This window comes from Durio zibethinus, chromosome 27 (assembly GCF_047325235.1).
Source record: "Durio zibethinus cultivar Kanyao isolate XHJ-2024 chromosome 27, ASM4732523v1, whole genome shotgun sequence".
Taxonomy (NCBI): domain Eukaryota; kingdom Viridiplantae; phylum Streptophyta; class Magnoliopsida; order Malvales; family Malvaceae; genus Durio; species Durio zibethinus.
This window is the reverse complement of record NC_143188.1, coordinates 11,252,914-11,266,413: the sequence shown is the minus strand read 5'-3', so window position 1 is coordinate 11,266,413 and position 13,500 is coordinate 11,252,914. Positions and strand designations below refer to the sequence as shown.

At 27.9% G+C, this 13,500-nt stretch overlaps 1 protein-coding gene across 1 annotated transcript; it reads left to right on the top strand.

Annotated features, from left to right (window-relative positions):
• Nucleotides 1-9,818: 9,818 nt before the first annotated feature.
• LOC111279902 (DELLA protein 2-like) lies at nt 9,819-13,484 on the top strand. The gene is made up of 4 exons (XM_089756704.1): nt 9,819-11,297; nt 12,742-12,776; nt 12,878-13,150; nt 13,348-13,484. Exons 1-4 carry the CDS (start codon nt 10,214-10,216, stop codon nt 13,411-13,413), a joined length of 1,458 nt encoding a protein of 485 aa, XP_089612830.1. The 5' UTR covers nt 9,819-10,213; the 3' UTR covers nt 13,414-13,484.
• The last annotated feature ends 16 nt before the right edge of the window (nt 13,485-13,500 follow it).

Here is a 13,500-nt window from a genome sequence, read left to right as displayed (position 1 = left end):
GCAAAGCATTTTCCAAGACAAAAAATCAATTCTGATAACTATTAGTGAAATTTGATGAAATCTTTATCTAATCCAAATGGTCTTAATTTGTGCTTTTTCATTTTTTGCTATTGACGACATGAAAAGGATAACAATTAATGACTCTTATCATCATTGAAAAAAATAAAACAAAAAAAAAACTTCTTGGATAGTGCGTAACTTTTTTTTTACAAAAAAATTTCATGTTAAAAAGCAGGATGGATTGCTTATCGAGCCAAAATTAAGAGCATCTAAACTTTTCTTTCTATCTTTCATGGATCAAGAGTTACGAAACTTCACATAATTCATGAAAAGGAAAAATGACAGCTTAAACTAAGGTATTGGTTGGGGAAAATAATTGTTATTTTTGAAATTTTAATTTTTTGTAATTTAATTTTTTTAATTTGATTTACAAAAATATAACATTTGAAGGTTAGTTAAAATTTTAAACAGCTATGAAAAATTAAAAACTCTATTTTTTTTTAGATTTTTTAAAATTTTGAAGGGAAAGTGAAATTTTTCTTCTTTTTGTCATCACTTAATTGTATTTTTAGATTATATAAATAATGTTATTTATTGTAGAAACATTGTAATCTTTTATAAAATATTATGAAAATAATTTTTTAAAATATATTTTAGATAAAGATTACATTTTTAATATACAGTAGTTTTGAAGTCCTCACAAAAATTATAATTAAAAATACGATTTTTGTTGAAAAGATAAAAAAATTTGTTTTATATAATTTAACAAAAATGATATTCTTAAGATAAAAAATATGATTTTTGTTAAAAATATGAAAAAAAATATTTTTTAAAATTTAATAAAGATGACGTTTTTAAGATAAAAAATATAATTTTGTTGAAAAGACAACTTTTCTAAGATAAAAATATAAAAATATTTTTTTGAATTCAACAAAGATGATGTTTTCAAGATGACGTTTTTAAGATAAAAAATATAATTTTGTTGAAAAGACAACTTTTCTAAGATAAAAATATAATTTTTATTAAAAATATAAAAATATTTTTTTGAATTCAACAAAGATGATGTTTTCAAGATGACGTTTCTAATATAGAAAATATAGTTTTTATTAAAAAATCGTTGTTTTTAAAATAAAAACATGATTTTTGTTGAAAATATGAAAAGAAATAAATTTTTTAGAATTTAATAAGATTGAAAATATAATCTTTGTTAAAAACATGAAAATATATATTTTTTAAAATTAAAAAATGACGTTTCTAAGGTAGAAAATACGGTTTTTATTAAAAAGTCGATGTTTTTAAAATAAAAATATAATTTTTGTTGAATATATTTACTTAATATTATTACATATAAAATCCCTTGAAAGGGAGGTTTATTACTACCCTTTCAACTTTCATGTCGATCTTACAGCAAAAGTCAATTCGTATATATATATATATATATATATATATATATATATATATTTGCACAAGGCCAATCATCATTAGGATAATAATTAGAATTATAAAAATATATTAGTTAGAATAGTAATTAAAATTGTAAAATTATATTTGTTAAAAATATAGAAATTATTTTTCAAAATTATTTAGTTTTCATAAAGACAATATGTTATTTACATATCACATGTTATTCATGCATCAATTTTATGAATGTGAAGTATTATTCACATATTATCAAAAATGATATAATAAAGACATTAGTAGATAATCTTACATTCTTATGAACTAAATACATAATTCTTGCATTTTAAATCTTTTAACACCTATTCGGGTAAAACAGCTTTGAATTTAGCTCTGCTTTGATATATAAAAAATTTCTTAGGAAGTTTAGTATAATTAAAGTAAATGTGTTTAAAGAAGTTGATTCTACAATTTATTCTACAATTGTCTTTAAAGTAATAAACAACTTGAAAATTTAGGTCAACCAATTAACATATATTATTATTTTTAGAAGGTGAGCGGGGTTTTGAAACTATTTTCCAAGATAATTTTAGAAAGTCTTAAAACATAAATAAAAAATAAAAGGATGGGGTAACTGCACTCTATTGATCTATTTTTAGATAATCTTAGGCCCCATCTGTGATACCCTAGCCCAAATGATAATTAAGCTAGACTAATACCAAAGCCCATCAAATTATTAAGAGAGTACTTAGTAAAAGAGAAAATGCTAAAGTATTAGATGAAATAAAACCTAGCTATTGTGAAACAGAATAGAAATAGGAGTTCTTCTTCCTCATCTTTCTTAGGGTTAGAGAATATGAAAAATCAAGTTAGTGATTCAAAATCAAAGGCTACAATCGGATTAATCTCATAATGGTGAGTGTATGCCCTCTTTTTATTTAAGAAAAAATATCATGTTGATTACTATTATTTAGAGTTGAAGTTATAAGAGTAAAACCAAGAAAAATTATGAAATCTTTCATTAATCTTCATGATCTATTTGGGTAAATTATTGGGCTTTATTTATTTCATGTTCTTAAGATTTATTGATGATTATTAAATGGAGTTTAAAGGTTGAAAGTAGGGATTTGAGTTTGTTTTTTAGAGATTGAAGGAGAAATTCTATTTTTGGATGAGATGTTATGATCTACAACAATAAATTAAAATAGAATTTTGTATTAATGGATAGATTATTGTTGTGATTATTATATATCGTTGGAAAGCTTGTTGAATTTGCATTCTAAGAAAATAAACGGGAGTTTATTCTGAGTCTTTTATGAAGAGTTATCCAATTTTTACCTAAAGAAGATGAGGAAGAAAAACTCATATTTCATTTCTGTTTCACAATAGCTAGGTTTTCTTTCATCTAATACTTTAGCCCTTTGAATCCTTGATCATGGATTAAAACTGGAATATTGGTGTACATTGTTGAAATTAAAAGTATAAAATATTGGAGTTGGAATGAAATGATATGTTGAAATTTTGAAGTAATTATTTATGGATTATACTGTTTGAGAATTTATTTTGATAGATTTAGTCTAAAATGTTATAATTATGGTAAATAGTTTAATATTCATAAAGAAGGATATTCATTTGATTTGGTTCTATATTTTTTTTATTGCGAAAGCATTTAAGGTTTGATCATGCAAGTTGGACATTTGTATAATTAATTTGAAGTTTGATCATTAAAATCCTATTTGGGGTGTACTGATTTTTTTACGAAAATGATTAATTTATGGTTATAGTTTCTAATTAAAGTATATTATTGGATTCCTTTGAATTTTATATTTTTGGAGAACATTGCCAATTACGGTACAAGTCATGTACTTAGTAAGGAAATTAAAGTTGTGGTTATTTAGATGATTTAGTAAAGAAGTTTGTTTTGAAGGAATAATCGATTTATAGAAAAATATATATGTTTTGGTTAAAAATGACTGTTTGAAATCTTATAAGAGCAAAAGATTGGTTGAAATCTTACAAGTGATGATTTTGTGTACTTGGTGATGTTGAGCATGTATTTGATTTTAGAGAAGTTTGAAAAAAAATTATGAAATAATGTGATGTCATTAGTTATTGTCCATAACTATACTTTCGGCACGAATTCAAATATTTAGAGTTTTTATTGTTTAAATTCTATAAGAGAATTTTACTTATGGATTATGATGCATAGGTTTTGATTTTGACTTGGAGATGATAGCAATAAATTTGGTAAAAAAAATTTTTGAGACATTATGATTTTTGTGGGATTACGAAGAATCAATTCTTATATGATAATTGGTCTATTAAATTAGAAAGAATAATATTCGCAATTGAAGACAACTTGATAATTAGAGATTTATGTTTAAATTTACATGGTGTAAATTTATGGATATGATTTGTTGCATTGATTTCATATGTTTTATAATGGTTAATTGGTAGAAAATTTTCATATTGTCAATGAAGAAGAAAAGAAAATTAAAGTACTATGTGATATCTTTTTGATGACAAAATGATTTGTTGATATTGTTATTCAAGGTTGTTATGGTTATAAACACATGGTGTGAGGCAGATTACTAGGAATTTTGTGGACACATGCTTTTCTTGTTACAAAATAATGTTATAAAAGTTAATTTGTTTGAATTTTATTAGAAGAAAATATCAAAGTGCGCAGTGGAAGCCTGATTTGATTTAAGTTCTAAATTGTTATGCTATTGTTAGTTGAGAAAATGATGAATCTCTAATAAATAAGGACTAACGGATTTTGGGATAAGGATATTTTTTTTTCCTTTTAGTTTTGGAGCTTTATCATTGATAGGCATTCTTTTAAGCAGTGCTTATCTTATGACTTGAAGAGAAAAAAAAAATTTTTATGTAGCACTAATCATAAGATAAACATTCAATGATTCATTTTGAGGTTTTGTATGGAAGTGTATCTAAATCTCAAACTTATTTGGATAAAAATAAGTAAGAAGAAACTTTTGTTTCTTGAATTTATGAAACAAATGGCTGACAAATTTTAGTTGATTAAACAATGGTTTAAAGTAAGCAAAAGAATTATACCAGAATTTGGAGATATGCTTTATAGCTTCAAGTGGTTAATTATTTATACTCGTTATGAGTATTATAAAGTAAGAAAGGTTATGTTTGCATTATGTAAGGACATTTGAAGTTTTTGGTAAAGTGAAAGAAGTTCAAAATAAAGAATACTATCACCTCTGATTTTTAGTGTACATAATGAATCTATGTTAAGAGAATATCTTAGTAAAAGCTATGTGATTGGATATGAGTATTTAGAAATTCAAGATGATATGAGTTTTAACATATTAAAAATATCTTTTTCGAATAGTTGATTGAAAAGAATAAGTTTTTGAGGTAAAATGATTATTTTTGTTAAAGTCTAATAAGACAATCATACGGCAAGAGAAATGATTGCAAAAATAGAGGAATAAGATGTGGATATAAATCAAGTTTCAAGGATGAAACTTTTGTAAGGATGGAGAATGTGATACCCCAGCCTAAATGATAATTAGGCTAGACTAATACTGAAGCCCATCATATTATTAAGAGACTACTTAGTAAAAAAAAAGGGCTAAAGTATTAGGTGAAAGAAAACCTAGCTATCATGAAACAAAAAAGAAATAAGAGTTCTTCTTCATCATATTCTTTAGGGCTAAAGAATATGAAAAATCAAGTTGACGATTCAAAATCAGACGCTACAATCAAGTTAATTTCCTAATGGTGAGTATATGCCCTCTTTTTATTTAAAAAAAATATCATGTTGATTGCTATTATTTGGAGTTGAAGTTTTAAGAGCAAAACCAAGAAAAATTATGAAATCTTTCATTAATCTTCATGATCTATTTTGGTAAATTACTGGGCTTTATTTATTTCGTGTTCTTAAGATTTATTGATGATTATTGAATGGAGTCTAAATGTTGAAAGTAGGGATTTGAGTTTTTTTTTTTAAAGATTGAAGTAGAAATTCTATTTTTGGATGAGATATTATGATCTGTTATAATGAATTAAAATAGAATTTTGTATTAATTGATAGATTATTGCTGTGATTATTATATATCGTTGGAAAGCTTGCTGAATTTGCATTCCAAGGAAATAAACAGGAGTCTATTCTAAGTTTTCTATGAAGAGTAGTTTAATATTTTCTTAGGATGTGCAAGCTGCCTAGTAGAAGCAGCAGTAAGGAATTACGAAATTTCTCTTAATTTTTATACAAGGAATTATGTATTGAGCCATACATTTTTGAAAAGATCATTGAGTCTACTTTTCAACGAAATAAGCAGAATTGAATTTGGAGTTTTCTATGAATAAATACATAATTTTTATTAGAAGTTATATAGGCTATCTAGCAGCAGCATCTAACGTGGATTGCAAAAATTGTTATAATTAATCTACAAGGAATTACGAGGTGGACTATATATGGTTAGAAAGCTTGTCAAGTATAGTTTCTAACGCATTAAAGAGATCTTAATTCTGATTTGGATATATTGAGATATGACTGTTTTAATGAAAAGAGGTTAGGCTACCAATATCAATTAGTTGAGTTAACCCTTGTGTAACTTAGTTGATTTTTGTATAAATGGTCTCAGAAAGGGTTGATTAAATTCTGATGTGTTGAAATGATCTTGAATAGGTCATTAATTATTTTAGAGGAAAAACTAAATTATGGGATCGAAAAGAGGTAAGAAGAATCTCACACACTTTACTTTTTTTCGAATATATATATGTTTCTAAATGAATGAATGTTTTATTTTATTATTTTAGATATATGAAAATAGAATCAAGCATATGATTATTTTGCATTTCTCTATATAAACGATAGATCATGTTTACAAATGAAATGAGAAAATTATTTATGTTTAAAGAACGATTTTATGATAGCTACTTTTTTATATCCTTGGGAAGTGGGATCATCGACACCAGAACTAGTTCTACGACCCTGGCTAATGGGTAATAGTAGTTAGCAAAGACATGATCATATGACCTTGGCTAAAAAGTAATAGCAGTTAGCGTAAGATCTTAGCTAGCGGGTTATAATAGTTAGCAATGATCATGATGATGAAATTGTCGATACGACCAATGTAACGGATTATAGTAGTGACTGTAACTAATAATAAATGAATGATAATGATAATTTATAATAATTTTAAACATTGATCCATGATTTGTATGAAATATGTATTTGACCGTGTTTTGTGATTTATAATTGATGAATTGACATGTTTTGATATTGATTTATGAATTTGCGAAATGTTTGACAAAACAATAATCTTAAAATGTTTTGACATTATGATTTAATGAATATTTTAAATGCTCTATATGATATGTATGAAAACGATATTTGATCCGGTAAGGTATGTGAGCTTATACTTACTGAGCTGTGGTTTGCTCATTCCCCTTTTACTTTTTCTTTACAGATAACTAAGTAATAAGTTTGATTAGTCTTGTGTGAAGTTAGAAGATGAAATGACAAAGATTACTTAGTCGTCAAAGAATATGTTGACCAATGAGATCTTAAGAGATAGTTTTGTATTTTATATGGTTTGTATTTGGATATATAAATATGTATAACTAGTGATTAAATATATGGATTTTGCTTGGTAGATTATTTTATGAAAAAATTTTAGAATGATTAAGAAATGAGGTTTCGTATTACTTTGAGGTTTTCTTCATAATAATACGATCGTGTTGCGTCTTGATATCAGGGCATGACACCATGAGCCTTTCTTTGGTATTGTTATGGTCCTAAGAATCTTTGTTATGCTTTTTTAAAGTTGTCATGGTTTTAAAGAAATTAAAAATATTAATTTATATATTAATATAGTATTTAATTCATATAAAATATGTATTTTATATAAAAATTACATATTATAATTTGTATATGCTGAACATAAAATATATTTTTATTATAATTCATATATAAATCGTGTTACTTTGAAGTTGGGGAGATAGAGCATATGTCTATCTCATTTTCCAACTACCTTTAGCTTAAGCTTTTAGTATCTCTTTTTGTAATATATTTATATATATTTTTATGGTCTATTTGGGAGGAAACCCGAACTTAATTTATCCGATTTAGTTGTTCCAAAATAGATTCTGTACAGACACCAAGCAAAAGTATGAAAGACCACAGTGGGCCACTCTCAATCGAACTCTGTCGGATCCGACTTGACTTAAAAGGCTTTGTACATTTGATTAGATTTTTCTGTTGTCCTTTCCACTTTTATCCAATTCTCCTTACATTAAAACTTGGTCTGCTCTTGTGTGTATATGTGTATATATATATACATGTATGATAAGGTTTGATTCTTGGGTACAAAACAAATGAAAATGATGATGAGCTTTGTTCAAGAAAAAGTTAAAGGCATTTCTGGCTTTGATTGAATCATTTGTCCTTGGACTTTATCCTCAATCGGACACATCAAGGTCACACCCAACAAAGCTCCAGTCATCATCGCCACCATCTCCAAGTGTCGTAGACGCAGAATCAACACCGTCACTGCCTCCCCCACCACCACCGTCTCCCTCCTTCAACCAGGAGTCAGAACTGCTTAATTTACTTACTGCTCAAGTTCAACCGCATCAACAATGGCAGAATGCAATCTTGACATATTGCTTCACTTTTGCGCTTGGCATCTCCCTCCAGTGTTCACATACTGATGAACCCAAGGAGCTCCCTTCTTCCTTTGTGTTGCTTTCATTTGCTGTCTTGCTTACATTTGCCCTTCTCTTGGTTGCATTTTTAATCAGTCAAAAACATGCCAGAACTTCCATAGTGTTGGAAAAAGTTGCTCTGGTCCTAGCCGCTGCTGCATTTTGCCATGCCATTACAATTCCTTTTCCGTTGAACCTAAAATTTGTTGCATGGACTCTATTTTTTCCTTTGTTTGTTATAGTGATTTGCAAATTCTTGTGTGGAAACATTCCTCCATGATTCTAGCAGAGCTAGTGCATATATAATTGTTATGCTTCTACCTTATCAATATGCCACAGAAATGGATTCTTCCAAAAATCAGATTGTATTTTACTTTAGTCAATTTGTAAGCTACTATATATGCACTTAATTTGTAAGCTATAGGCAAGATTTCCAAAGATCCAATGGATTTAATTTGTAGTTTTTAATTTTTCATACGACACAAATTTGGACATGACTTGAAAAGAACAACCATTTAGGGTTTGATGACTATTGAAAGGAAAAAAAGACATAAATATAAAAAAAGTTTCTTAACTAAAATTAAATAATTTTTAAAGTTACTATCATTTTATTATAATTAATTAACTATGTCTTTACTAGACAAAATTACTTAATCGTCAATATTTTTTTTAAATTGAAAATTTAATTGAATAAAAATAAATATTTAAAAGTTCAATTAGATAAAAATAAATATTTAATGATTTAATTACATGAAAATAAATATTTAAAGGTTCAGTTGAATGTAGTAAAATATTAAGAATTTAAATAATTATTTAATTTTTGTTAATAACAATTTTTTTTTTATATTTAACCCAAGAAAAACCTTTTTGAATTGCGTATAATTTTTTCTTTGTTTCGGATGACCAATCCAAATTCACGTTAAAAACAGGATGGATTACCAGATCAAAATTCGGAGTAATTAAGGGGTTGTTGCCAATTTTGTGTTTCTAAATATTTTATTTTATTTTTTTATTTAATTAAAGTTGAAAACACATATAAGAGTTAGCATTTTGTTAAGAATATTAAAAAACAAAGGACCACGTAAGGAGGTAATTATGGGCATGGGTTGTGCAAGTGGCAGTGGTTGGAATCTAAGAAATGGAAGTTTTGATTAATATCTTTTTATTTTTTGGCATTAAAATATTCATGCACAATTACTGTTCACCTGTGTAATAACAGTGATGAAAAATGCTTTCAAAATATTGAAAACGTGTTTTTTTTTCCACTTTCATTACTTTTCAAAATTTTGTTTTCAGTTTTTTATTTTAAAAAAACCTATCAAAAATAATTTTGTTTTTAATTTTTAAAAACATAAATTAAAATCATAAAACACAAAATAAAAACATTTCCGGACTCTTAAACTTTTGTTTGGTCTTTCATGAATCATGAATTATAGTTACGAAAGTTTACATATTTCATTAAAAAAAATGACATCTACAATTACAACTATATTTTAATAAAAAAATACTAACAAATAATTTTATTATTATTTAATTAAAAATATAAATTTTGTTAGATTAATATATTTGATGCAAACAAGAAATTAATCCGTCTTAACATTTTTTATCATTATTAAAATATCACATCATCCAAATTAAAGATATAAATCTTTATCAATTATTTTTAAATCACTTCATTTTTTTTAATAAAAATGCAAGAAAAAATTCATTAAGACTAGCATCAAAAAACGAAAATCGGTGGAACTGAGAAAGTAGAAACATCAAATTCAAATTTCCATTGAAAGTAAATAGAATCTTGAAAATTTTGTACAGAAACAAAACTAAATGTGACTCATATTTTAACCGGAAAATTTATGGTGAATGAAAAAAAGACGGTAGTTGTTGGAATTGCAGCAATTTCTAGGGAGGGTAGGTTACTTCGATGAACCAAAAAAGCAAAAAGGAAAAGTGGTTCGATGTTCAAAAAGTACGTCAATACCGCGCGAAGTGTGGGGACTGGGGACCACCACAACAATGAATGACGCGCTATTGCTTTTGCCGGAGTAGTTTCATCATCTATTTGTATTCTCAGGTTCATCGGAAGCTGCATCCTTCAACCCCGAATTTCTACTAGTATTTGCCTACTGTGATGGCCCCTTCTGCTTTTCCGTTCTTACTAGACTGCGCTCGAGCTATTGAAGTTGGGGATCTGAAAGTTGCTGATTCACGACTTGAGCAGATCTGGACTCTTGCTGCTGACGAACCCGACAAACGACAAAGCAACGTTGTGAAATACTTTGCGGAAGCTCTAGTTCGCCGAGCGTACGGGCTCCATCCTGACTTTGCCTGTTTCAAATTGCAGATGACTCCTCCTCCATTCATTTTTCTGCATTGGAATGGTTTTTATGAGAACAGTGTCAGACATGCCATAAAAAATACCGTGATGGGAAAGAAGCGATTGCACCTCATTGATTTCCGCATACCGCATCTATATAGATTTGGACACCTGTTCTGGGAACTAGCCGATCTTTCTGCCAATCTCATGTCAGTCCGTGTAAGTGTCATATTACCAGGGTTTCTGAAAAAAAATATAAATGTCCAAAAAGAAAAGGCGTTTCTCACTGAGAAGGCCGAGCGAAATGGATTAGAGTTGGAGAAGTTGGAAGTGGTTTACGCCAATAGTTTGGCAGAAGTGGATGGATCTATGTTGGGTTTCAGAAGAACAGAGCATGAGGCTGTGGTCGTCTTCTATTTCTATAAACTCAATACGTTGCTGAGAGAGGCAGGAGTAATGGAGAAAGAGTTGTTAGGTTTGAGGGATATAAGCCCGGACATTGTGATAATACAAGAGCAAGATGCTAACCATAATGACTCCCATTTCATTACGCGCTTTAAGAACTTTTTTCAATATTACTCACATGTTTTTCGTCTACATCCATCCTATGAAACTGAGATTTATTTAAGGCGACAAATACATAATATAGTGGGATGTGAAGGTAGGGATCAAATTGTGCGACACCTTACTTTGGATCAGTGGCGATCCCACTTGCAAACAAATGGCTTTTTTCCATTTCCACTCACGCTGGACCAGTCTGCTCCTTTCGATAAATTTCGCGAGGACAATGGGTGTTTGGTTAGGGTCGAGGAGAATCAATCTTTGTTTTTCACATCGGCATGGAAACTCAAAGTTCGGCAGCATCACTTCAATCCAATCGCCAATAATTTTGTCCAAGGTATTTTTCCTTTTTGAATTATCCTCGACATGTTTAAAAAATTACAATAGGTAACGTTAACATTCTTCTCTATCCATGTTTTTGTAGCCCATAATATAATTGTCTATAGTTTTTTTTTTTTTTTAAGTTGTAATTATCTATAGTTGATATCAATAATCAATAATAATTACTTTAATCTGTTCAAAAAATAATAATAACTCTAATTATCTATAGTTGATATCAATAATCTTTTAATATCACCTCTAGTTGATTGACATTTATCGCCTTCAATTGACCTTCAATTTATTGACACTAGTATGAGACCTCACACCACGTTGCGATCTTAAGAATTTTTATTTTGCCGGGTAATTGAAGGATGTAATTTTTTTGTTAATTGATAATAATAAATATAATATAAAAAGAAAAGAAAAAAATATTATTCTAAAAAAATAAAAAATATATATAAAGCTATGACAAAGAATAAAAAAAATTAAAAATAAATTATATAAATGTAACAAATAAATTAGGAGTTCATATTTTTTAAACCTATATTTATTGTTTATTCTCATCGTGCTCTAAAAAAAGACATTAAATTATATAAAAATATAAAAATTTTACATCAATATATTTTTAAAAAATAAAATAACTTTTAGATGTAAATTAATTAGAAAATCCACTATGAAATTGCTACCCATAAAAGAAAGAGTTATCATTAACCATCATACCATGTCTTTAATTTTTAGTATAAGTTAAAAAACATGGTTTTCTCAAACTTCTTAAGCCAAACTCCTTTATTTTAGTAATCTTCATTTCTCTCTCCTTTTTTTTTTTTTTTCATTTTTCGTCTTTCTCCTCTCTGATTCTAGATGTTTTCATCTTTTTCAATTCAATTCATAATCATTAAAAACACTTTAATATTTTCAACAATAAAAAAATTTTCAACCCTATCTTTAGGTAAGATATATGTCAAGAACCATTCTTTTAATAAAAATGTATAAATATATTTTCTATTTTATATAGAAGTAATCTTTCAAGTTTCAAGTTTCAGTGGATTAGATCCTCAGATCATAGAGGCGATGATATGTGGCAGGGATTGGTTAGACTCTCCTAAAGAAAGTAAGTAATAATGAATTAAGTTCTTATTATCATCTTATCTCCTAAAGAAAATAAATAATAAAGTAATATCGATTTAATTAAGTTCTATTATTGAAAAACCCATTTATAGATGTGGGTCAAAACTCTGCAGTTGTAGTTAACATGGAACCAAGCTATATATTAATACCTTAAGATAACTCTACCTAAACTGAAATTTTGTAAGACCAATGCACTCTTACAAGAGGCATTAGAACTTTGAATTAGGCAAGATGAAGCTTCTAACTCACTCAACAGCTATAGTTGTACTATCTTGTTGAACTTGTATTGTGCATCATTGCAACATGACGTTCTCGTTAACATATTGTCGCAGATGACAGTGTCAATCTAGCACCAATGCAGAAAAGGGTATGTGCATATGATATAATTGATCAATTGAATGTGTTTTGCTACATTATAACTTTGAATTCTGGAAAACTGAATTTCCTTTATGCATTTTCATTTGATAGGCTAAAAGGAAGATGGAGGAGAAAGAGACTCATGCGGTGAAAAGTTGCAAAAATTGGAATTATGGAAAAACTAGCAGTGGAGAAAAATCCAAAGCTTCCCACAACATGGAACCTAATAAGCGATCAGGAAACATAGGTTGCCCAACTGTGAAATTGGAGGACAGTCCAGCTCCTGCACATCATTCGGAGATAGAACTCTTTTCTTCTAAAACTGATAATGAAGTACCAGGGAACGAAGATTACAAGAAGGCGACAACAACATGGACAGAAAAGGTTACTCCCAATAATTCCCTTCATATTTTGTAAACTTATGCAAGGAAAACTCGACCTAAAATCTTAGGCTAGTACCATATTTCTCACATCTCATATATATGTCTAAAAAGATTTCATATTTTTAGAATTGATTTATTATTAAAAAGTTTTCAACATTAAAAAGAAAAACTTATATTTTATTGTTGGGACTTTTGTAGGATGTTCGGGCATATTTGGTGCCTCCTTTTACGGATGAAGAATTAGAACTTTTGAACAAAGGGTAAAATCAGGCAATAAGCGGGTACGTATGATACATCACCTCAGTCTCAGTCATGATCATTTGGCCTAATTAAGGGATCATTATCATTGTA

Bases quoted from the DNA above. Each gene is read 5' to 3' on its own strand.
- LOC111279902 (XM_089756704.1), top strand. From the start codon at position 10,214: ATGGCCCCTTCTGCTTTTCCGTTCTTACTAGACTGCGCTCGAGCTATT. The intron at 11,298-12,741 runs GTATTTTTCCTT...ATATTGTCGCAG, and splicing joins CGCCAATAATTTTGTCCAAG to ATGACAGTGTCAATCTAGCA. The intron at 12,777-12,877 runs GTATGTGCATAT...TTCATTTGATAG, and splicing joins TAGCACCAATGCAGAAAAGG to GCTAAAAGGAAGATGGAGGA.